The sequence below is a fragment of the Mesoplodon bidens genome (genome assembly GCF_964165515.1).
Source record: "Mesoplodon bidens genome assembly, chromosome: 20".
Taxonomy (NCBI): domain Eukaryota; kingdom Metazoa; phylum Chordata; class Mammalia; order Artiodactyla; family Ziphiidae; genus Mesoplodon; species Mesoplodon bidens.
Window position 1 is genome coordinate 27,370,098 of NC_138181.1, and position 25,447 is coordinate 27,395,544.

The 25,447-nt window shown below is 42.0% G+C and overlaps 1 protein-coding gene and 1 long non-coding RNA gene across 3 annotated transcripts in view; one reads left to right on the plus strand and one right to left on the minus strand.

Annotated features, from left to right (window-relative positions):
* Window positions 1–25,439, plus strand: part of LOC308608155 — a 53,610-nt gene extending 28,171 nt beyond the window's left edge. The window contains exon 3 of the long non-coding RNA XR_014014098.1: window positions 24,381–25,439. This is a non-coding gene — a long non-coding RNA (uncharacterized lncRNA). The remainder of the gene's footprint in view (window positions 1–24,380) is intronic.
* On the minus strand, window positions 6,543–23,287 carry CYP4V2 (cytochrome P450 family 4 subfamily V member 2). 2 transcript variants are annotated; one of them, XM_081220859.1, is made up of 11 exons: window positions 23,033–23,287; window positions 18,544–18,656; window positions 18,076–18,161; window positions 17,086–17,276; window positions 16,620–16,689; window positions 15,020–15,146; window positions 12,887–13,072; window positions 9,422–9,524; window positions 8,480–8,614; window positions 8,207–8,383; window positions 6,543–6,979 (listed from the first exon to the last, which is right to left on the minus strand). In XM_081220859.1, exons 1-11 carry the CDS (start codon window positions 23,244–23,246, stop codon window positions 6,807–6,809), a joined length of 1,575 nt encoding a protein of 524 aa, XP_081076985.1. In that variant the 5' UTR covers window positions 23,247–23,287; the 3' UTR covers window positions 6,543–6,806. The 2 variants fall into 2 exon arrangements, with proteins under 2 accessions (XP_081076985.1, XP_081076984.1); XM_081220858.1 differs by having other exon boundaries at window positions 8,207–8,386; window positions 23,033–23,282.
* Window positions 25,440–25,447: the final 8 nt, after the last annotated feature.

Below are 25,447 nucleotides of genomic sequence, written 5' to 3' on the forward strand. Positions count from 1 at the left end.
CTTCTCTAGTTACGGTGAGCGGGGGCTACTCTTTGTTGTGGTGCGTGTGCTTCTCATTGTGGTGGCTTCTCTTGTTGCAGACCACGAGCTCTAGGCGTGTGGGCTTCAGTAGCTGTAGCACATGGACTCAGTAGTTGCCGCATGCGGGCCCTAGAGTGTGTGGGCTTCAGTAGTTGCGGCCTGTGGGCTCAGTAGTTGTGGCACACGGGCTTAGTTGCTCCGCGGCATGTGGGATCTTCCTGGACCGGGGCACGAACCCACGTCCCCTGCATCGGCAGGCGGACTCTCAACCACTGCGCCACCAGGGAAGCCCTGGCAGGCAGATTCTTAAACACTGTGCCACCAGGGAAGTCCACATAACTTTCTTTAGATCTCAGTGCACTAAGACACCAATGGAGAGCTAAGAAGTGACTGTCTAGGTGTTGAGTGACAAGCAATCCAAAAACAGCAGGTCAGTTCCCTTTGTCCATAAGGGCACCTCCTAGTGGTAGGACTTGTTGCAGTTCATAGAGAGGAAAGCTTGTGAAATACTTTGTGGGGTTTCACTTGATTATGTTTCTGTCCAGAGCCTTCCCATGGACCTTAAAGAGGGGCTAGAAGCTCTATGGAAATCAAGATGGTGCATGTCCTCTGTTACCCAGATCTTTCATTAGTTTATTGGTCATGTAACTTAAGCAGAAACCAGACTCTTGCACCTACACTATCTACCTGTGCTTCCCTGACCAAGCTGCTTTCTCTCTCCAAACTTCAGGTCCTCACTTAGAACATTAAACACTAACTAGCTCTAAGGATCTCTATGTGGTCCCCTGAAAACCTAAAAGAAATAAAAAATGTAAAACCTTTTAAAATACGTTTGAGTTAAGTAAATTTTAGAGAAAGATGTTACGGTTCAGAGAAGACTTCATGTTTTCCAGAGAAAAGCAAAACAAGATCTTAGGTTTATAAATGGAGTCATGATTTTAAAAAAATATTCTGAAGACAAAGAGAAGAATAAAACGACAAGTCAGTCCCCATTTCAGATCTTGCTGAAGTTATAGGTACCAGAGGAAATATTGTGTTTTGTTCAGGGACAGTATTGCTGATATGAGTGTGATCTTCCAAATCTAGAAAGTGTTGCCAGTTTACTTGGCTTATTTCAATATTTGGAGACAGAGAGAGACAATCTCATTTTATGTCTATCATAACAACGTTGCTGTTATCTGAACGGTTTCTGAAGGTGTGGAATAGCCAGTGCCTGGTGGCCAAATGCCTGTGTAGAAAGATGACCCCAGATCAGGAACACTGGAAGGTCCTTTCAAAGCTCTTACAGGAAGGGATGTATGGGGGAAATAGAACTTACTGAAGGAGACAGTAAGGAAAAGGTAAATTTGAAGCTTAGCCCCATATAGACTAGTTGGAGACTTTTTGAGAAGAGAGAAGCCAGCATTTTTGTTCCCTGGGGTAGAAAGTTAAGGGGGATTTGAACTTAGAAGTCGTCTTTATGCAAAATGCTAAGGAACTATTGTAACATTCTATCTGGAAGGCAGTTATTCAGATACTTTTATTTGATCTGCTACCAGTGCTTTCTGGCCTATCTTGACATAAAGAGTCCTTAGTTGCTTTCTTGAGTTTCCCATTTAGAAGTACATTCCAGGGAATTCCCTGGTGGTCCAGCGGTTAAGACTCCGCGCTTCCAATGCAGGGGGCATGGGTTTGATCCCTGGTTGGGGAACTACGATCCAATGCAGCACAGCCAAAAATAAATAAACAAAATAAAAATGAAAGTACATTCCTGCTACACAAAAAGCACGTATCTATAATGCACTGTTTTTTTATGAAGCTCGAACATAAAATAGAAAATTAATGCCAAGAAAGCTTTTCATGGAAAACTGATATGTGAGATTATGTAAGGTCCTTATATCCCTGTATTGTTTACTCCATGAAACCCCATCTCTATCCTAAAGCCTCATTACAAAGATTATAATGATAACCCTCCAACTCTATTGAGAGAAACAGAAAGACTCTAATGAGAGATATACTTCAGTGGGAAACCAAATAATATTTTCCTAAATTTGGTATAGCTAGTTAGTGAAATCTCTAAAGCCTTTGAAATAATATAAGGATTCCAAAATATTTTTGTCCAGTCAAATAAAAGTAGAATAAGAGTCTTAACTACATAGAAACTCTTTGAGATCAAATGGACCATCTTTTCACACTGATACCAAGTATTCTAAAAATTATTTTCAACTAATGCATTGCAGTTTAGAACTCTAATGTTGACTACTTTTATCTTAAAGCTTTTATTGACTTCCCTGGTGGCACAGTGGTTAAGAATCCTCCTGCCAATTCAGGGGGCACGGGTTCAAGCCCTGGTCCAGGAAGATCCCACATGCCGCAGAGCAACTAAGCCCGTGTGCCACAGCTACTGAGCCTGCGCTCTAGAGCCCACGAGCCACAACTACTGAAGCCCACATGCCTAGATCCTGTGCTCCGCAACAAGAGAAGCCACCACAGTGAGAAGCCCGCGCACCTCAAAGAAGAGTAGCCCCCACTCGCCGCAACTAGAGGAAGCCCACGTGCAGCAACAAAGACCCAACGCAGCCAAAAAAATAATTAATTCATTCATTTAAAACTATTCAAAAAAGCTTTATTCTTCCCAGTGAAATAAAATGCTTTTGAACCTTCATGAAAATGGGGAATTACTGGACCCAAGAACAAGTCAGAAGCTGGGATCATTGGTAACCTAAACTCCTCTGTCTGGGACAGGGAAAGCCACACACGTGTACTGGTGACCCCTTCTCAGTCACAGCCACGGTCAGCCTTCTCTTGGAGTTCCTTCTTTCTTGTCAAGACTTGCTTTGGAAAAACACACAGACTCCCATGTCCTGCACCCTCTTTCTTGCTGTCCCTGAAATATCCCCTTTTCATGACAAAGTTTCAATGCTGACCTTAGATCAGGGTTTCAACCCTGCCATTACTGATATTTGGGCCAGATAATTCTATGATGTAAGGGGCTGTCCTGTGCATTGTAGGATGTTTAGCAACATCCCTGGCTTCTACCCACTAGCACCCCATTGCCCAGGTGTGGCAACCAAAAATGTCTCCAGATGTTACCAAATGTCCCCTGGGTGGGAGTGTCTCCCATTGAAAAACCACTGCTTTAGATAACAGTGAAAATAACGAATAATTGTTATACATGCTCCTGTCATATTTTATCTTCCTCATAACATGAGACAACATGATACCAACCTAGAAGACATAACCTGGGATATGAGTGCAAGCTTAGTCCTGGCTCTGGCCTTGCCAGTGACCTTGAACCAATCTCTCTACTTCTTTGAGCTGCCATTGCTTCATCTTGAGAATAAAGATGTACTCATTCATTGGACGTTTACTGAATGCCCGTTTATATGTGATGTGAATGAAAGTGGCTCACGGTTTAATGAAAGTTTGTTTTTTTGTTTTTTGTTGTTGTTGTTTTTATTTTTGTTTTTTGCGATACACGGGCCTCTCACTGTTGTGGCCTCTCCCGTTGCGGAGCACAGGCTCCGGACGCACAGGCTCAGCAGCCATGGCTCACGGGCCCAGCCGCCCCGCAGCATGTGGGATCCTCCCGGACCGGGGCACGAACCTGTGTCCCCTGCATTGGCAGGCGGACTCTCAACCACTGCGCCACCAGGGAAGCCCGGGTTGTTAGTTTTTTTAATATTGAGCTGCATGAAGTGTCTATATATTCTGGAGATTAATCCATTGTCCGTTGATTCATTTGCAAGTATTTTCTTCCATTCTGAGGATTGTCTTTTCATCTTGTTTATAGTTTCCTTTGCTGTGCAAAAGCTTTTGTTTCATTAGGTCCCATCTGGTTTTCTTGTTTGTTTTTAATAAATTTATTTATTTAATTTATTTATTTTTGGCTGCGTTGGGTGTTGCTGTGCGTGGGCTTTCTCTAGTTGCGGCGAGCGGGGCTTACTCTTCATTGTGGTGCACGGGCTTCTCATTGCAGTGGCTTCTCTTGTTGAGGAGCATGGGCTCTAGGTGCACGGGCTTCAGTAGTTATGGCATGCGGGCTCGGTAGTTGTGGCACATGGGCTTAGTTGCTCCGCAGCATGTGGGGTCTTCCCAGACCAGGGCTCGAACCTGTGTCCCCTGCATTGGCAGGCAGATTCTTAACCACTGTGCCACCAGGGAAGCTCCCTACTTGTTTATTTTTGTTTTTATTTCTATTACTCTAGGAGGTGGGTCAAAAAAGATTTGCTGTGATTTATGTCAGAGAGTGTTCTTCCTATGTTTTCCTCTAGGAGTTTTTTTTTTTTTTTTTTTTTTTTTTTTGCGGTATGCGGGCCTCTCACTGTTGTGGCCTCTCCCGTTGCGGAGCACAGGCTCCGGACGCGCAGGCTCAACAGCCATGGCTCACGGGCCCAGCCGCTCCGCAGCATGTGGGATCCTCCCAGACCGGGGCACGAACCCGTGTCTGCTGCATCGGCAGGCGGACTCTCAACCACTGCGCCACCAGGGAAGCCCTCCTCTAGGAGTTTTATAGTGTCCGGTCTTACATTTAGGTCTTTAATCCATTTTGAATTTATTTTTGTGTATGGTGTTACAGAGCATTCTAATTTCATTCTTTTACATGTAGCTGTCCAGTTTTCCCAGCAACGCTTATTGAAGAGACTGTCTTTTCTCCATTGTATGTCACTTTAAATATATCATGCCACTCCCTTCTGGCTTGTAAGGTTTCTGCTGAGAAATCAGCTGTTAACCTTATGGGAGTTCCCTTGTATTTTATTTGTCATTTTTCTCTTGTTGCTTTTAATAATTTTTCTTTGTCTTTAATTCTTATCAGTTTGATCACTATGTGTCTCATCATGTTTCTCCTTGGGTTAATCCTGCCTGGGACTCTCTGTGCTTCCTGGACTATCATTATTCTGAATTCTTTTTCTGGAAGGTTCCCTATCTCCACTTCATTTAATTGTTTTTCTGGGGCTTTATCTTGTTCCTTCATCTGGTACATAGCCCTCTGCCTTTTCATTTTGTCTGTCTTTCTGTGAATGTGGTTTTCATTCCACAGCCTGCAGGATTGTAGTTCTTCTTGCTTCTGCTGTCTGCCCTCTGGTGGCTGAGGCTATCTAAGAGGCTTGTGCAAGCTTCCTGGTGGGAGGGACTGGTGGTGGGTAGAGCTGGGTGCTGCTCTGGTGGGCGGAGCTCAGTAAAACTTTAATCTGCTTGTCTGCTGTTGGGTGGGGCTGAGTTCTCTCCCTGTTGCTTGTTTGGCCTGAGGTGACCCAGCACTGGAGCCTGCAGGCCCTTTGGTGGGGCTAATGGTGGACTCTGGGGGGCTCATGCCAAGGAGCACTTCCCAGAACTTCTGCTGCCAGTGTCCTTGTCCCTACGGTAAGCCACAGCCACCACCCCCACCTCTGCAGGACACCCTCTAACACTAGCAGATAGGTCTGGTTCAGTCTCCTATGGGGTCACTGCTCCTTCCCCTGGGTCCTGATGCGCACACTACTTTGTGTGTGCCCTCCAAGAGTGGAGTCTCTGTTTCCCCCATTCCTGTCGAAGTCCTGCAATCAAATCCCACTAGCCTTCAAAGTCTGATTATCTGGGAATTTCTCCTTCCATTACTGTACCCCCAGGTTGGGAAGCCTGGCGTGGGTCTCAGAACCTTCACTCCAGTGGGTGGACTTCTGTGATATAACTGTTCTCCAGTTTCTGAGTCACCCACCCAGCGGTTATGGGATTTGATTTTATTGTGATTGTGCCCCTCCTACCCTCTCACTGGGGCTTCTCCTTTGTCTTTGGATGTGGGGTATCTTTTTTGGTGAGTTCCAGTGTCTTCCTGTCGATGACTGTTCAGCAGTTAGTTGTGATTCCGGTGCCCTCACAAGAGAGAGTGAGTGCACGTCCTCCTACTCCACCCTCTTGAACCTCCAACTGTATACTTTAAATCATCTCTAGATTACTTATGATACCTAATACAATGTAAATGCTATGTAAATAGCTTTGCTTTTTGGAACTTTCTGGAATTCTTTTTCAAATATTTTCGATCAGCCATTCGTTGAATCCATGGATTCAGAATTCGTGGATAGGGAGAGCCCATGGCATAACTTGATAAACTCTAAGGTCCTTCAAGCTCCAAAAGCCATAAATCAACTCCCTGAATCACTGTGAGGGATGCGAGATTACCAAGAGGAATCTTTTCCAATAATACATGATATAAAAAGGTAATTGTGATGCTCTGAGGAATGAAAGGAAGGCTATAAGTACACCGTCCAAAGGGAAATAGGAACAGAACCTCTGAGTCAACTTATAAATGATGTGCTGTAGATGATTAAATCTGAAAAGTATCATAATGGTTATTCTTCTCATAATTGATGCCACTGATATAATTCTTGAAACGTAAGCTCCTTATGTCTAAGTACTTAATTACTCACCCTTTTCAAACAAATGTATATATATACATGAATGTATATGTTCCTGAGTCTACAAGAATGCCTTAAAAATATTCTGGAACTTCAATTAAATTATATCCTTTGGGTCCATTGATTGAAATTGGATTGGCCTGTGGATCCCTCTGTTGAGAAGCTTTTATGTGTTTATTTGGGTACAGTCATCAGTTTACTTTTGGGATCAAGACCAGGGGTCAGAGCTATGATGGTGATGGAGATATGAAAACTCTCGCTTTGGTAGACTTGACCCCAAGGTAAGTGGGGACAAGAAAAAAATTAGGCTTAGGGATTAAGAATATTGAGTTCATGATCTACGAATTGTAAATGCAAAGCTTCCTTTAAAGAAAGACCTTTTTGTGGTAAGAGAGCAGCCCAATAGTATAGTTAGGATTCATTTGTGTTTCTCCTCTTCAACTTGATCCAGATGCCATTACTTGGACGAAGAATCAGTTCTCCTGCCAGACCAAGTTCTTCTCTTTTTTGGTTGGATTCTACCCAAAAATGCCTCAGGATGCAGGAAAGAATGGTCTTTTCTTCCATCATGGCAAACTTTTGACCTTCAAATGAATGTAAATAGCAACACTTTAATGATAGGTATATCTCAAATGTGAGAAATCACAAGTCCAGTTAGAGGAAGCAAGCAATTTTATATTTTTGCAGTGGGCCCTGGGAGAATCAGAATCACTTGGGTTGCTTGTAAAACATGAAGATTCTTGAGTGCCCATCCTGTTCCCACCCAGTGCATCTGAACAGCTGAATTGGGCCAGGTATTTGTATTTTAGCAAAACCTGAGATGAATCCTGGGCTCGTTTAAGCATGAGAATCACTACTCTCGACTGATTTCTTATTTGGGCCTTTAACTTAAATTTAATTTACTCGAGAGGTACTAAATAAGCGTCAGATTCATCCATTTAAATCTGGCCTTAATTTACGAATGTCTGCATTTACATAAATGATAAAATGCTAGAGATTCTGAAGCTGAAAGTGTTTATAATGCATGGTGATGTGCATTCACTTTGCTTAAGCACTTCATCTGGCCTTGTGGTAAGCATTTTGTGTTTTGGTTTTTCAAAATGCAGTTCTTAAAATCAACAAACACAGAAATTAAGCTAAATATAACTAACTGTTATGAATAAGTTTTGTACCATATAAAGTATGTTCTATTTTAATCTAAAAGCTACAACATTTTCAAACTCTACCATGAAACTATTTATGCTTTATGTTATGGGCTAAATTGTGTCCCCCCAAATTCATAGGTTGAAGTCCTAAACCTCAGTATCTCAAAATATGACTATTTGGAGATGGGAACTTTAAAGAAGTAATTAAATTAAAATGGTCAAAAATAAAATAATCAGATGGGTGGACCCTAATCCAATCTGACTGGTGGTCCCTATAAAAAGAAGAGATTAGGACACAGACACACGCAGAGGAAAGACCATGTAGGGACATAGGGGGAAGAAGATCACTTACAAGCTAAGCAGGTATTTATTACCAATCCTGCTGATACCTCGATCTTGGACTTCTAGCTTCAGAATTGGGAGAAAATAAATTCCTGTGGTTTAAGCCACCCAGTGTGTGGGTACCTTGTTATGGCTGCCCTAGCAAACTAATACACTTTATGACAGTCATATTTTAAAACAATAATGTATAGTAAAGTGGAGGGAAGAGGAAGCCAGTTTTTTTTAAGACAGTTGCCTATGGGCTGCTACATCTCAAGAAATTTTTGTGTGAAACCCCCTACTCTGCAGGCCTGAAAGGTCAAACAAGTTCTGACAGATACAAACCTATACAGTTTCGGGGTCCAGCAGAGAAGGGCACATATGCGTATGAATGACGTCCTTTCGAATTCTCGGGAAAGAACCGTTCTGGCTTGAACTCCTCAGGATTGGGGAAGTACCTTGGGTCTCTGTGCAGTGCATAGGGCATGATGATTACTTGGGAGCCTTTCACGATTTTGTAACCTGCTGTCAAGAAGTAGTCGACAGGCCATGAGGATGGAGCAAGACAGACATTAAACTAATCCACTCTCCCTCCTATTCAAATCATAGAACTCTTACCAACTTCACAGTCTTCATTAAGGTGACGGGCAAAGAAAGGAACAGAAGGGAAAAGGCGAAGGCTCTCTTTAACAACACATTCCAGATACTTAAGTTTCTTCAGGTCATCTAAGGTAGGAGGACGATCCGATCTCCCTGGTTTTAAGTAAATACATGAGATAACAAGGAAAGGATTATTTGAGCTTGAGGGATGGGACATTGAAGAAGAATACATGCATCAAAACATGTTAAATACCTACAGCTAAAGTAGAGTTTCTGGTATTACCCATAATCAAAATAAAATGAGATCTGTTCAGTAAAAGAAACCAGACACCAACAGTCACATGTTGTGGGATTCCATTTATAGGAAGTATTCAGAACAGGTGTAAATCCATAGAGACCGACAGTAACGTAGCAGTTGCCAGGGGCTGGGGGAAGAGAGGAGAGTGGCTGATTAATGGGACAGAGTTTGCTTTTGGGGTGCTGGGACTCCAGTGACATCACTGCTGGCATCAGCCTAGGACAGCTTACCTGCGGACTGCTGGTTGTGTAATAGAAAAGTTTGTCCTACCGGATTAATGCATCTTTTCTCTTATTCGTGGCCAGATGCAATGCTGTAGGAAACAGTTTTCCTTGACCCCATGACTCAATGCTTTGTGTAGATATGTCTGCTTCATCTATTAAGCAGTGAGGTGCTTGAGGACAGTAACATTTATCTGTGCATCCCCAGCATCTAGCCCAGTGCAGTCACATGCCATGCAATTAGCAAATGCCTGTATTCTGTAAGCGATTAATAAGGCTTTGCTAAGAAGACGGGGACTGGCAGGGATCCCATAGGGGAGCCTTCCTGCTTGTTGCTGTATGTTTAGAACGGGCCCTGCTGTTTATCCTTCATGAGCAAGCACATACTTGCTTTCATGGACATGGTACCCACCGTGTAACTAGTGAAGGGACAAAACATACCAAACACTTCCTCCAGTTCATTGTCCACTTTCTGCTGGACTTCTGGATACGAACCCAGTAGATATAAGGACAAGTTTATTGCAGCTGCGGTCGTATCGTGACCCTACAAGTGTAAGGAAAACATAACTTAGCAGAGTAGTATTGCAAAGATGAGAAGAGAGCGCTCTATTTTGAATTGTCTCTGGATTTGACAGCTGCACCGTGACTCCAAACAGAATGAATTAACGTGGTACAGCATTTCACCTTGGTGAGAAACAGACAAATGAAACAGTCCCTTCAAAGGGAACGCTAATGCTCAGATAGATGTTTCAGCACTACACAGAGTTGCATACGTGGTGAGAAATGGCTAGGCTGTGCTAATAAGGGGGCCTTCCAAGGGAACTAGGAGCTCTAGACTGGTTTTAAGGGGAAAAAGTCTGACTTTCATGAGCCAGTTTACCAGATCTGTACTCCTCCACCTCCTAGCATTTGTAACGTAGGCTTTACCTGTCAACCCTGGACGCCAGGGTGTCTATGTGTGGTTCTGAGTAAATCCTGCAGGTCAAGAAGTTGATAAATAGCCTCCCGTGATACTTGCTGAGCTTTAGGCAAAATACTAAGTACTTTGCAGAAACTAATTCAATTATCCTTCAGAAAAACTCTGTGAAATACTTGATACAGATATTTACATTTTAGAGATTAAAAACAGACTGAGAATTTTTTTACATGAGTTCTGCAGAAAAAAAAAGTTTGGAAAATCAATAATAATATTATAACTCTATGAATAAGACTTTTAGGAGAACTAAACAGAAAACAAATTGTTTCCTCTGTGGAACTTCTCACTTTTCCATTTTCCCTATGCAACACAAGTGATGGTTATAACTTTTCTTTCTCTGGGCAGAAATCTCCAAAGCACTTGCTTCATAAAACAGCTTCTAACTTGAATTTTTTGAGGTTTATTCTGCAATTTTATAAAATATATATTTTCCAAGTCTCTGATATTGGTGTCATTGCCTCTTCTCAGGCTTGCTGTTCCTTCACAGAAACTACCCTGAGCTCCGGACCAGATCTGGCCCATTTCACTCAGTTGTTTAGCAAAGTCACAGGAGGAAGTGCTCCTGCTAAATAATTCTTAATAACTTCTCTTGAATTTATAAGTGGAAGCCTGATCCAAATGTGTAAGAGACGTCTGCTGAACTTCCTACTTCCACGTGTCTGCTACCCGAAGAAAGCAGGACTAAGCAAAGCACAAAGCACACAGTTTATAGAAGCAGGCTGGTGGGACAGGGCAGGGGCAGAAACCTTAGTATCCAGTGGTCGGCACGTGGGGCAGGAAAGGTGTGGTCGTAATAACCTGCAACCTCTTTATGGAGGAGGTCACAGTATTATAATCATACGAGGTGTGTCTCCTATTTGATGCAAAGAAGAAAAAACGCAGAATTTCAAACAGTGTTAGAGCTGGAAGAAACAGATCATTATTCTGGTTGTTTTCATGAAAGTGAGAGGTTTTTGGTAGGAGAAGGATGTGTGTGTGCATGTGTGCATGAGAGTGTATGTATGTGGGCATGTGTGTGTACGTGTGTATGCAGGGCGGAGATGTGAGACGGTCTCTCCACTTTAACATCAAATGATAATAGCCAATATCCACCACACCCTTCCCATGTGCCAGGCAAGATTCTTCGTGCGCTTTAAAAAATCACTCATCTAATCCTTAAAATTATCCTGCGAGGCCCGTGCTATAACTGAGGATACCAAAGCCCAGAAAGGCTCCATGAGTTACCCGAGGTCCCACCTCTAGTGCAGGTTAGAGGTGGGATTTGGCCCCAGAGACCCCAGCTTAACGCTGCTCCACTTTTTAAAAAAAAAATGAATTTATTTATTTATTTATTTTGGCTACATTGGGTCTTTGTTGCTGCCCACGGGTTTTCTCTAGTTGCAGCAAACGGGCTACTCTTCGTTGTGGTGCACAGGCTTCTCATTGCGGTGGCTTCTCTTGTTGCTGGCACAGCTCTAGGCTTACGGGCTTCAGTAGTTGTGGCTTGTGGGCTCTAGAGCGTAGGCTCAGTAGTTGTGGCGCACGGGCTTAGTTGCTCCGCGGCATGTGGGATCTTCCCGGACCAGGGCTCGAACCCGTGTCCTCTGCCTTGACAGGTGGATTCTCAACCACTCTGCCACCAGGGAAGCCCCAACACTGCTCCACTTTTTAGATAATTTAGATGTCCATTTTCTGCATAAAATTTCTTTTCAATGAAGCGGTCTGCTTAAAAAAGAAGTTTAAAACCACTGATCTAATCCATCTCTCTATTTTATACACAGGGAAGCTGTGACAGAGATCTGAGATGATTGGCACCATCTCATAAGGCTAGGCAGCATGGAGCCAGAATGAGAACTCAGGTCTAGGGACCCTTGACACAGCTTGCTTTCCTATACTGTGCCCCCGGGAGAATGTGCAATCTGGCAGTATACCCAGAGGTACACTGTACCCAGAGGTACGCTGTACCCAGGTGCCTGCAAGCAGGGCTGCTCACGCCATCCATGGCTGGCGTGTACTGAGCCATCCAAAACCACCCATGCCCTCCACTTTCCTCCACTTCCAGCATATTACCACAGGGAGCTTTTTAAAACCATTTCTTCATCTTTATTTGGCAATCCACACACTGAGAGATTCACTCTTTGTAGTATTTAATAATGCTAGAATTACCTTTTGTAAAAACTGCATCTTTCTTTTCATTATTATTATTATTATTATTATTTTTTTTTTTTTTTTTTTTTTTTTTTTTTGCGGTACGCGGCCCTCTCACTGTTGTGGCCTCTCCCGTTGCGGAGCACAGGCTCCAGACGCGCAGGCTCAGCGGCCATGGCTCACGGACCCAGCCACTCCGCGGCATGTGGGATCTTCCCAGACGGGGGCACGAACCCGTGTCCCCTGCATCGGCAGGCGGACTCTCAACCACTGCGCCACCAGGGAAGCCCTCTTTTCATTATTTGAAGGTCAGAAATCCCTTTAGAATCACAAACTAGTTAAATTCTCTGTCGGAGGGCTCTTGCTATCTTCTCTAGTTTGGGCAGCTCAAAGCAAGAGCTAAGCACTCATTTGCTAGAACTTCAAAAGGGAGGTAGTGAAAAGACAGACTTGTGGGTTTCAGAGATTTTTAAAAAGCATGAAGCAATATAGGGAATGAGAGCAATTTCTGACTTCTTTTCTACTTGGAAAAATCCAATGGGTTTTAGGTTTTCCTGAGAAAACACTGTGTCTAGTGCTATACTCACCACGAGTCAAAGGCTTTTTCTGAAGAAGAAAGCTGGTCTGGTACTTAATCAGGTTCTTACATTTTGTAATTTCTAATTATAATGTAGCGACTCATCCTCAGTTATATGAAGCTACTTTAAAACTTGAATAAACTTTAAAAAATAATGCTAAAGATTCTAGAAAAGAACTGCATTTTGTTTAATGATACCTGAAAATAACGTGATGAGATAAAATACCTCAAACATAAAGGTGTCAACTTCTTCTCGAATCTCTTCGTAACTCAGCTTGTTCCCTTGGTCATCAGTCACATTTAAAAGCAAGTCAAGAAAACCCCTGCGTTTATTATTGATTGGAGGAAAGTCCTTGTCATTACTTCTGCCTTCTTCACGTCTCTTCATTTCATTGGCCCGTTCAGTGATGACCTGTGTCATTTAAACAATCATATGCTCTTGTTTGGAATTTGATGTAGTCTCATAATATATTTTCTTATGAAAATATACTAGCTTCTTTCATGGATTTTTCCCATGAAACCTTTCCTGTTCTAACTCAACAATAACTTAGGCTCTTGTGGAAAATATAGTGAAGCTTCCTGTTAACATTTTAGGGCATTATTTGATAAGACTTTTAAAAACAAATTTAATGTTAGACAAATTCAGTATATTCAAGTGCTATTTCTGCCATCTTTCTAACACGGAATAGAGTTAGTAGTCCCCTAAGTGGTGCCTTAGAGATTTGGATGAGCTAATGAGAAAAAGTTTAGGTGGTGGAGAGAATGCAATCATTATATAACAGACTAATTATGGATTGCTCTCATTACAAGTTGCATTGGAGAAAAGATCAGTCAGTTCACCCTATGTGCTTGCTGTTCCTGCTGCCTAGATTTCTCTTTCTTCAGATGCCAGTGTGGCTGACTCCCTCCCTCCTTTTAAGGTCTTGGCCCCTTCTCACACCATCAGAAAGACCTTCCCAGATCACTGCTAACCTGGTCCCTAGCACTCACTATCTTCCTAACCTTACTTTATTTTTTTTCCATTTCACTTACCACCTGACATTATAGTATACTTGCTATATAATATAATGCATGAATGTACCATCCATGTGGCAGCAAATTTGTCCTTTGTTCATTGATATAATTCCAACCCTTAGAACACTGCCTGGCATTTTAAGGACGTTCCTTAGATCTTTTCTGAATGAATAAAAGAATTAAAGCCCATAAACTTAATTTGGCTATACATTTCAGCTTTCTTCTCCTATCAGGCAGTTGACCAAACCTGCTACTAAGTGATTTGAATGAATAGATCCTAAGTGCTTTGAGGACAAAACACCGTATCTCCTTTCATTCTTGGGGGAACCCCCTAAGGCCTGGCACTCAGTATGCAATTTTCAATATTTATTAAATAAATAATATTGTCCATCCAACGTGGACTCCATTAATTATTGATATTGATAGTAATGCATGTAATTTGAAGAAACATTTGGTCGTTCGCCTACTGCCCAGTAATGGAGGTAACTCTGTCCTCCACTGTGGCCACCTCAACCCAACACCTCATTCATCCGACGTTGCCTGACTGGGAACCACATGATCTGTTGGTGACAGGCTGTACCTCACTGTAAGGAAGCAATGCCAATATAGTTTAAACCGAAACTGACAGCAAAGAGAGGGTATATTTAAATTGGTACTTTTATCAGTACATTTACATCATAATTTGATGTATATTTTCAATTAAATATTGCTTTGTCAAAAGCACATGTTTAACACAAGACCGACATCTTATATCTGAAACAATACCACTGTCTCCTTGTTATTTTTTAATTGGAAGTAAAATAGTGACATCTACTTAATTTTAATCCCTTCCAACTTGAGATACTGCTATAAATGCCCTTTGCCTTTGAAAGCTACTGCCTAATCCAAACATTTTCCATAAGACTCTCATAACATGGATCCCCTCTTTATTCATTCAATATAGCACCCTGGTTATTAATAAATATTTATACTTCATATCACAGTTTGTAATTTTTTTAATAGACAACCTCCTCTACTAGACTAACCTCTTTTAGGGGACATACATATCTTACTTATTTATGTTTTTAACACTTGGTACAGTGTTTGGCACCTAACAAGTGTTTAATTAATATTTGGTGAGTACATAATTAAAATGTAATCACACTGTCTCCTTCTTTACATTATTATTCAATTTTTATTTTATGAGACACAGGCTCCAGGGTATGTTAACACAGCATAAAAATCTTGGACATATAAAAGATCTAGAAATGGAGAGTGGTGATGGTTTCAGAACACTGGGAGTGCAGTTAATGGTAAATTTTATGTTGTGCTTATTTTATCACAATTTAAAAAAACAAGGGCTTACATTTTTGGTAAAATTATGTAGAATTTTCAGGCTCCTTTTGTGTTCCCATCCATCTTTAAGTATAAAGAACAAAATGTCAAGCCAGAGCCAGGGCATCTTCATTCTTTGATGTATTGAATCACTCATCCTATAAATAGGATAAAAACACATCAGCTGATACACTGAAAATGTGTATTTCTTGAGCACCTAATTGATGCCCGCTCTCAATGAGGGTAATATGTAGGGATGATAATGATTCGTCTTAGAGGCTACTAAGATCCAGGCTTTACACTCAACAATGAAGGCATGGGGTATTACACATCCAGTGAAGCTTAAGCATTTGATGGGTTCTTTAGAGGAATGAAGAATCTGTTATAAAACATCCTTACTAAACGGTCATCTGATCTCTGCTGCTTTTTCTCCAGGGAGAGTTCTTGACCACCTCAGGCTGCCTGTGGCTCTTGTAGCACAAGCTGATATGAAATCTTCCTCTTTATAATGTCCACTCATTTGCTTTCTCACTCCTCCGTAGCGCCAGTAAACAACGGGTTGCCCTCTTCCACAGAAAAGTGCTCATTAAATACCCATCTGTCACATAGCGAGCACCACCCTCATTATTCCCAGTGAGAAGCAGAAAGACCTCTACACGACCTCCTCCTTCATGACCAGCTTAGATGCCAATTTCTCAGAGAAGACCTTTCCTGACCTTTCCTGTTTCTGTAAAACACATCCCTGTTTTCCTCTCTCATATCAACTTGATCTTTTCTTTCTAAGCAATTATTATAATTTAAAAGTTTATATTCATTTGCTTCAATGCCTGTCTCCCCTGCTGTTCTGTTTCATGTGCCCATGTAAAACTAGTCAGTACCTTGTGCAAGTGAATGGCAGATGATAGATGCTCAACAAGTAGTTGTTAAGATGAAGTGAAATGAGCCGTGGACTTAAAGACAGGATGCATTGAGTCAAATCCTGGCCCTGCCCCTTAATAGCTGAAGAATCACAAGCAATTTTAAAAGTAAAGTTGATTATTTCAATTAAAAAGTAATACATACTCAGTGCAGAAAATATAGGAAAGGAGAATGAATCACAACAAAACCACAATAAGAAAGAGAGCACACACACAAAATAATAATAACTGCAGCTAACATTTTGGTATAGTATCTCCTAGCTTTTTCTATGAATACTTTTTTTATACCTAGTGGTTATCAAACTACAAAAAAATTTATGTCTTTCTTTTATCACTTAGCATCATAATGTAATCTCTCGATATATTATAAAATAGTCATTTAAAATTACTGCATAATCTGGATGTGCCATAACCATTCCTGTACTGTTGAAACATATGCTTAAATGATTAGGTTAATTTTTAGTATAATGTTTCACTTTGAAATTATGAAAAAGCTACAGTACAGACAGAAATTATTAGCAAGAATTTTTTAAAGCCCTGATCAATAACAATTTTATTTTATTTTTTGGGGCCACACCACACAGCTTGAGGGACCTTAGTTCCCTGGCCAGGGATAGAACCTGGGCCCTCGACAGTGAAAGCACGGAGTCCTAACCACTGGACTGTCAGGGAATTCCCAATAACAATTTTAGAAATAATTAGGACTTCATTTACCTATAAACTGCTTGAACATACTCGGAATCATCGTTGCTTTGAGCACCAATGTTCTTCCCCATAGCTGTTTCTGCAAAATATAGTGAGAAGCAACCATTCAATTCATGCACATATCTTGGGTACCTTTTCCAGTGGCAGACACTTGAACAAAGACGTTATGTCCTATTCTGTTCATATATATTGTAGAATTGTTCTTTCCCCTCTTCTCTTGTATCTTCTGCCTCTCCTACTCCCAGTTCCTGCCCCTCCTTCCCTCGGGCCTTCTGGTCTTGTTGGCTCAGTGACCACTTGTCCAAAGTCCTATGAATGGCTGCTGCTTCTCAGGTGGCTAATTTAGCAATAGGACCTTCCAGAAGAACCCAATGTCCTTTCTCCCCCACCCCGCCCCACCCTATGGACTGTTATTTTCTATTTGTGCCATTTTATCATTACATCCTAACTTTAAAAATAAATCAGTGAGACTTACCACAGATTATATCTAAGGCACAAAGAGTGATGTAAGAAAAGCAGTTAAATGCTTCTTGGTTGACATATTTTTCAAGCTTATTAACCAATATGTTTGCTTGTTCATTCATGACATCTAAGAAATCTTCCAGAATTGTAAAATGGAAAGTGGGTGTCAACATTTTTCTCCTAGAGCGCCACTTGTTTCCAGTACTAGAAATAAAATACACGGTTACAAAGAAAAAAGAAGCAACACCTGAAACAAATAAAGTATAAATACAGTCATCATCAAGTTCTCCTGAAACAGCTTAATCTACAGATTCTCAAATGCTTTGGTCAGAATGACAAAGACTCATGTATAGTTACAGAATGTGAATATTTTGGATACTGTTCTATATTACTAATGTTTAGAAGAGTATTCATTAAAAATGGAAACATTTAAGAATTTTTCTAAATTTCTAAGCTCTGAGTTTCTAAGAATTAGAATTTTTCTCCCCTCTATCAACATCTTAGTCCTCAGATGATCCACTGCTCCATGATTTTCTTTAATCTCTACTATCTTTGAATTCTCCAAAGTCCCCACCAGGGTCCTGCCTTTCTCTTGCTAGGCCCTCTCTCAGAGGATGGAGTCCTGTTTCTGGGTGCCAACTCAAGAAGTGAGGGTACTGTGTTCGATACACTTCTCTGAGGGTGACTGCCTTTTTCATTATATTTTCAATATTTCCCTTCTCCAAACTATCCTTGGCTTTACTCCATTCATACATCAGTACCTCCTCATTTTTCTTGGAACACTAGTGATTATCATTATTGAATAGAGTGGCTGGAGATTACCATACACCCTATCTATCAAAGGCCCATTGTTAGCTGGACCTTTCCTTCCAGCTTCTCCCATAATTCCCAATACTTCAATCTTGCTATTGGAAGAATACCTTGTGTCAGTTCCTGAAATAACAAGTTACCCATAGAAGTAACTGTTTCTACAAGACAGCTTTACAAATTTCCACTGAGGTACCTTGTAAGAAGTCCTAGGCCAAGCCACGGTTCTAGGAACTTGTACATATAGGATTTGTCAATGTGCTTTGAACTAGTTAAAATTACCTTCAAAAGAGAAAAAAAAAATGAGAGATATAGACATCAAAACAATTTCAGCTATAAGAACACCTGGCTAGAACACAACTACTTTTTAAAGCAAGATTTCATAATTGTTATTTCTCTGTGATTCATTTTCATTCCTGTGCCTCAAAGAAATGCAATTAGAGTTTTGAATGTATAATTGTCACTCAGTCTTGAGGACTAAATGGAGTTGAAGGAAAATGTCCAAGATGATTCCTGGATCCTGCCACAAACTAGGAACCAAGCAGAGTCATTTCTTGAGGGGAGAGGGGAGAGGCAGGTGAATCCAGAGGATGACCACATCTAATGAGATTCCCACACCATCAGACAGATAGTGGAATATTGATCACATCTGCCACATACTCACCTCCACATTTTCTGCGTTATAAAGGAACACCAGAGGTACGGGCCCGAGCCAGAGTTTCAGCAGTGGCAGGTGTCGGTGTTCTTCAGAGTACTGAATCATCTGCTGAAAAAAATCTGGGAGAAAATATTTAATCTTAAATTCAATCAAGACAAGAATTTTGTCTAATAAGGATACAGCACAGGGAACTCTACTTAGTGCTCTGCAATGGCCTATATGGGAAAAGAATCTAAAAAAGAGTGGGTATATGTATATGTGTAACTGACTCACTTTGCTGTACACATGAAATTAACACAACATTGTAAATCAACTATACTCCAATTATAATTTTTAAAGAGACAAAAATTTTGTAATAAGTTCCTTATTGTGTCTTTTGATTCCTTGGGGTTCTTGTTTTTGTTTTACTTTGGACAAGTCACTTAATATCTCCCAGAGAGATATTTGCTGTTGTTGTTGTTTTAGATTCCACACAGAAGTGAGATCACACAATACTTGCCTTGCTTTGTCTGACTTATTTCATTGAGCATTATGCCCTCAAGGTTCATCCATGTTTTCACAAATGGCACTATTTCCTTCTTTTTTATGACTGAATAATATTCCTGTGTGTGTGTGTACCACATTTTCTTTATCCATTCGTCCAGTGACAGACACTTAGGTTGCTTCCATGTCTTCGCTACTGTAAATAATATTGCAGTGTACATGGCGTGCATATATGTTTTCAAGTTAAGGTTTTCATTTTCTTGGTATATATACCCAGAAGTGAAACTGATGGATCATATGGTAGTTCAATTTTTAATGTTTTAATGTTTTGAGGAATCCCCATACTGTTTTCCACAGTGGCTGCAGCAATTTACATTTTCACCAGCAGTGCTCAAGAGTTCCCTTCTCTCTTGCCAAAATTTGTTACTTCTTGTCTTTTTGATTATAGCCATTCTAAAAAGTGTGAGGTGAAGTCCCATTGTGGTTTTTATTTGCATTTCCCTGACGAGTAGTGATGTTGAGCACATTTTCACGTATCTGTTGGTCATCTGTATGCCTTCTTTGGGAAAATGTCTATTCAGACCCTCTGCCCATTTTTAAATGAGATTGTTCAGGGTTTTTTGCTATTGACTTGTATGAGTTCCTTATATATTTTGGATATTAACCCCTTATTAGATATATGATTTGCAAATCATATATCCCATTTTGTAGGTTTCCTTTTCATTTTCTTAATGGTTTTATTTGCTGTGCAGAAGCTTTTTAATTTGATGTAGTCTCAGTTGTTTATTTTTGCTTTTGTTGCCTTTGCTTTTGGTGTCAAATCCAAAAAATCAAGGAGCTTACCACTTATGTTTTCTTCTATGAGGTATACGGCTTCAGGTCTTACACTTAAGTCTTTAATCAATTTTGAGTTATTATCATGCGTGGTGTAAGATAGTGGTCCAGTTTTATTCTTTTGCAAGTGTCTGTCCAGTTTTCCCAACACCATTTATTGAGAGTCTGTCCTTTCCCCATTATGTATTCTTGGATCCTTTGTGGTAAATTAATTGACCACCATCTGTTTATTTCTGGGTTTCTATTCTGTTCCATTGATATATATGTCTGCATTTACACCGATACCATACTGTTTTGATTACTATGGCTTTGTAATATATCTTGAAATCAGGAAGCGTGATGCCTTCAGTTTTGTTCTTCTTTCTCAAAAGTGCTTTAGCTATTTGAGGTCATTTGTATTCCACACAAAATTTGGTACTATTCTATTTCTGTGGCAAATGTCATTGAAAGCTTGATAAGGATTGCATTGAATCTGAGAATTGCTCTGGATAGTATGGAAATTTTAACAATATTAATTCTTCCAATCCATGAACATGGAATATCTTTCCATTTATTTGTGTCTTATTCAATTTATTTCAGCAGTGTCTCATAGTTTTCAGTGTACACCTGTTTTAATTCCTTGGTTAAATTTATTCCTAGGTATTTTATTCTTTTTGACGCAACTGTAAATGGGATTGTTTTCTTAATTCCTCTTTCTGATAGTTCATTATTAGTGTATAGAAACACAACTGATTTTTATATATTGATTTTTGTATGCTGCAACTTTACTGAAGTAGTTTATTCTAATAATTTTTTTTGCTGGAGTCTTGAGGGTTTTCTATAATATCATGTTATCTGCAAATAGTAACAGTTTTACTTCTTCCTTTCCAATTTTGTGGAGGGGAAGGCTAGTTGGGAGGCATATATATGGGTATCCAGGGCTTCTCCTGGGCAATGGGAATGCCTAATTGACAACAGTGGGATTCATCCTAAACTCATTGTGAGGCTACTAATATGATGCTTGAGATTTTGACAGGGTTTTTTTTTTTTTTTTTACGTGGGAATTTGGGCAAGGGGAAAAACTGGTATGGCATAAAAAACAGAACAATTAAGCTCTTCAGCTCTTTTTCCATGTCAAAAAATGTGCCCGTGCTCAGTCCATCCCTGGTCCTCTTCCATCCTTAAGCTTCACCCACCCCTGAGCTTCAGGGCAAGTTGTTCAAAGTTGGAGAAGGGCTAAGGCTGGGGATGTCCACTGCATATAAAATTAAATCAATAGTCGTGAGTTTTTAAAGTGTTTGCACGTTTTGCACACCAAACCTAATAATAATAATCTTAAAATAACATTCATTATGTCATATTTACTTGCTATGGCAGGTTATTATATGTCAGATCTAGTGCTCAGGGTTTCAGGTGTATTATGTCTTTTGTGCCTCACCACAGTTATATGGGGAGGGACGCTGTTATTACTGTCATTAAACAATTGAGGAAGTTGTGCACAGTTAAGCAACTTGCCCAATATATCACCGAGCTGCTAAATGGTGGAATCTGGCTTTGTACCCAAGGCAGTCAGACCCCAGAATGCACCACCTTAACCATATTACCACACTTCTTCAAAATGTCTTCTGGTCATGACAGTTGGTAATATTGCCATGAAAAGAGCTGGGTCAGGTCAACAGTATCAAAATATCTGGCTTCGTGCTAATATACTGCCTGCCTTGGTCTCATCTGACAGAGGAGACAGGGAAGTCTGAATCTGTGGTTTGAAGATATCAGGTCCAATAGCAGGTAGCAGCTGAGGAAGACGGGTGCTGACATAGATGCAAAAGCAAGAGATTAGAGTTCAAAGGGCTCATGGGAAAGCAACTGCAATACTCCAGGTGGAGTTACTGAGGGCAGAATTTGGACAGTAGCCACAAAATGAAAGGCACAGCCTCCTGTATAAGAGACAAAGGTGCTGAGAACAGGGAGTATTTCTCAGAATATTCTGATATCCCCAATTTTGCTGAGCTCAATGCTGGGCACAAAGCAGGGCTCAATAAATGGCTGACTGACAACTTTAACTAACTTAGTCTAACCAAGTTCTAGACAGTGATCTAGAAACCACATGCATTAAATTTCATCCTTAAAATTACTCTGTAATACGGTTACATTTACAAGTAAATGGTAAACAAACAAACAAAACCCCTCTAACTTAGAGAGTTTCAAACAACTTCCCCAAATCTAACAACTTGGTTGCAAAGCTGGAAATTGAGCAAAAGGTTACCTGTTGCCAAAATCCAGTACTTGTATGACGGATTAAAAAGTCCCTTTATAAAAGAGAGTACACTGTCATTCTCTTCACTCAGAAAGTAATTCCAAAGAGAATTATGTTAAATATTCCAATCAACTCACAGTGTGTTTTGAAACAGGTCTTATTCAATAGAGATTTCAATTCTTAGAAAAATTCCCAAAAAGAATATGATGAGACTCCTCAAGTATATTGTTTCTTTTGGGGGGATGGGAGGGTTGATATGTCTACATAATTATTTTTTAATACTATAAAGCCTTAGGATAGAAGGGGAGGTTAGCTCTGCTTTTAGTATCATCCAAGATGATTTTACAAATGTGGTTTTCATATAAATAAATGTGAGAGGGGGAGAGAGAGGTGGGGGGAGAGAGAGAGAGAGAGAGAGAGAGAGAGAGAGGGAGGGGGGAGAGAGAGAGAGAGAGGGAGAGACAGAGAGAGAGAGAGGGAGACAGAGGGAGAGAGAGAGAGAGAGAGGGAGAGAGAGAGGGAGAGAGAGAGAGAGATTTCTAAGTTCTAAGGATTTGCCTTGTTCCAGGGAAGTTTCTGCCTTTAAGGATTTAACAGCCAAGACAGAAGCAAAGACTGCAGTGCTCTGAGGCAGGAGCAGGTAGGAGGTGGGAAGAGAAGAAGCAAAAATGCAGGACAAAAGCTTAGAGACACTGCAACCTACGCTGTACACAAAGAAAAAGTTCGTTGGGAACGGAGGGCACTAGCAATTTTGCCAGGTGTCATAGGGAAACTGGATAGAACTGGGACTCCATCCTCCAGCGGGTGACAAATCCTTCTCTCTCCCAGCGTCAGCACCTCCAGCCCTGGTGTCCAGGCTGTAAGGAGGCCGGCGGCGCGGCGCAGGTCGGGAGCCCGCATCCCTGGGACGGGGACATGGCCGGCCTGGGCGCGGGCCCTTACCTCTTGCGTCCGGCTTTAACATCAGCGCGTGTCCCAGGAAGGGGTAGGCGCCCTCCAAGGTTGGGACCGCACGCATCTGCTGCCATGTCCACGCGTAGCTCGCCACCATCCGCAGGAGGTTCAGGGTGAGGATGGCGCCCGCCAGGGAGGCCGCGCACAACCCGCCCCAGAGCAGCAGCTTCTGCCCGAAGCTCAGCAGCCACAGCGCCAGCATCGCGCCTGCGGGCCGCTCTGCACCTGGACTGAGGCTGCGGGGACCGTGGGGCGGGATGCCCGGGGCGGCGGGCGCGGTGCAGCCCCGGGAGGTCAAGGGCGCCAGCCCCGGGCGGAGTTCCTGGCCTCCGGAAAGTCGGGCGGCGCCTCGCAGGGTGCGGGGCTCCGGGAGCAGAAGGGGGCGTCGCGGCCCCGCTCACTTCCCCGTCGGGCCGGAGGTGGGCACAGGCCTGGCCGCCCTGAAGCGGGGGCAGCCCTGCTTCTCGGGACAAGGTTGGAGGCTCCGAGGCTCCTCGACCAGGCACCGCGGGGGCCCAAGCCGACGTAACCGGCCTCTTTGTTTGCTTCGAGCCGAAAACGAAAGTCCGGGAAACGAGCGCTCAGTGGGCTGCTCTGTGGGCTGCGCTGATGTAAATGGTGGCACGTTCGTGGGTGGAGCGGGGAGGACACTGAAGGTGAAATGGAAGGCAGCTTAGTGACGGAGAGGCGCCCCGGGGCCAGAGGGGGCTGAGCTTTGGCTTATAGGCCCCCCTCTGCTGGGAACGGGACGACTCAGGCTAGAGTGCGCAGGATGTTTTAAAATGGAAATAAAGAAGTGTCTGGTTTGAAACTCAGCCTCTGGAGCTCGTTTTTTTCCGGCTGGGTACCTAAGCTCATTTTCTTGCACATCCGACAGTGGTCCACTCCGGAGGTGGGTTGCATCCTGGCATCCGCATCGGGGTCATTCGGGCAGCTACCTACTCTGATCCAGAGTAGCCTTAGGGACGCGACCTTAGGGGCACCAGTTAAAAGTCTGCCTCGGATGGCTGATTGCGACACAGGGGAGTTGAGTAAGGTTGTTGTGATCCAAATGTTTTTCAAAATATTTTTGGGAACAAGAAAAGCTAGCACCCCAAGAGAACAAGGCAAGGGCGGGCGGGAGAGGATGGAGGTCTCGTTCTCTGAAAGCAGTGGGGGTAAGTGATGCTGGGAGGGGAGGTTTCGATAAGGAGACAGTAGCTATGGAGTGCTCTCAAAGGGGAAAGGCGACAGACCTCTGAGCCTGCAGAAGGAAACGGTAAGGACAGTGAGAAGGATGCTCCACTTCCGCCCAGGGGCTGGTTTCCCTGACTACCAAATTCTCTCTTTTCTCCAGGTACCCAATCCTGACTCTGGTTCCCTTGTCTACACTTGATCCTTCTTCACAAAGGAGCTGGGATGGAGGGTCCCTCTCCCAGCAGCACGTCCCTAAGCTATAGGAAAAGTGCCAAGGAAGATGGAATATTGAGAATACCCTGCATTTTTATTTTGCTTAATTGGATTAGTTTTACTCGCAGCCACCTGCAGAGCCTCTTTGATGTAGAGGAAAACATACCTAAGACTTCTCTCCAACTGAATTTCTTCAAGTCATCTATATGTACCGACACAGAAAGATGTTCATGAAATATTAAGTGGAAAAAAATAATAAACAAGTTGCAGAACAAAGTATATAATGTAATGCCCTCTTTGGGATAATTTTTTTCTCTGCAGCTAGACTAATACCTGGAAAGAAAAATAATGATCAACTCGACTGCATGGGAATGAAGAAGAACTTACAGTTTTTATGTTATTCACTTCCATATTGTTGAATTACTTTAAGACTTTAAAAAAATATATCTGTGTAATATCTTTCAGTATGTCTTCTGGGGTCTCATTTCCTTCTCTCTAAAGGACTGAGGCTGAGCCACAAGGCCAATTAAGGCTATAAAAGTACAAGATTTGTCTATATCTGACTCTCTGCTAATCCCTGTGGACAAAACAAGGATATAACGTACAACTGCAGACCTCAGGAAGTCGAGAAAGAGGGAGGGATGGGGTGGGGCGGGGGGCGGGGAGTGAGTGCTCCAGGCAGCGTGAGAGAAGAAGTGCTCCAGCTCAGGGAAGGGTATGAGGGGTTCAGGACACAGTGTAGGGGCCCCTGCTTGGAGCACAAGGTAGCTCAGAGTGCCTAGAGCAAGAGTATGTTGATGGGTGGCATGGAGCGAGCTGAAATAAACCTTGACTGCCAGGCGTACACGGTTTAGTTGTATTTTGAAGGCAATTTGTGGATGAGGAAGAGGACACTGAAGATTTTTTTTAAGGGTCAACAAAATAAAAGCCTTATCCCTTTGTTCCCTTTCATCTTTCCTGTGGTTTTCTTGTTACCAGATGGGACCCTTCTCATACTGCCTTGGAATATTTACA

Bases quoted from the DNA above. Each gene is read 5' to 3' on its own strand.
- CYP4V2 (XM_081220858.1), bottom strand. From the start codon at position 23,246: ATGCTGGCGCTGTGGCTGCTGAGCTTCGGGCAGAAGCTGCTGCTCTGG. The intron at 18,657-23,032 runs GTAAGGGCCCGC...ATTTTCTCCCAG, and splicing joins GTTAAAGCCGGACGCAAGAG to ATTTTTTTCAGCAGATGATT. The intron at 18,162-18,543 runs GTGAGTATGTGG...TCTCTTTTGAAG, and splicing joins ATAACGCAGAAAATGTGGAG to GTAATTTTAACTAGTTCAAA.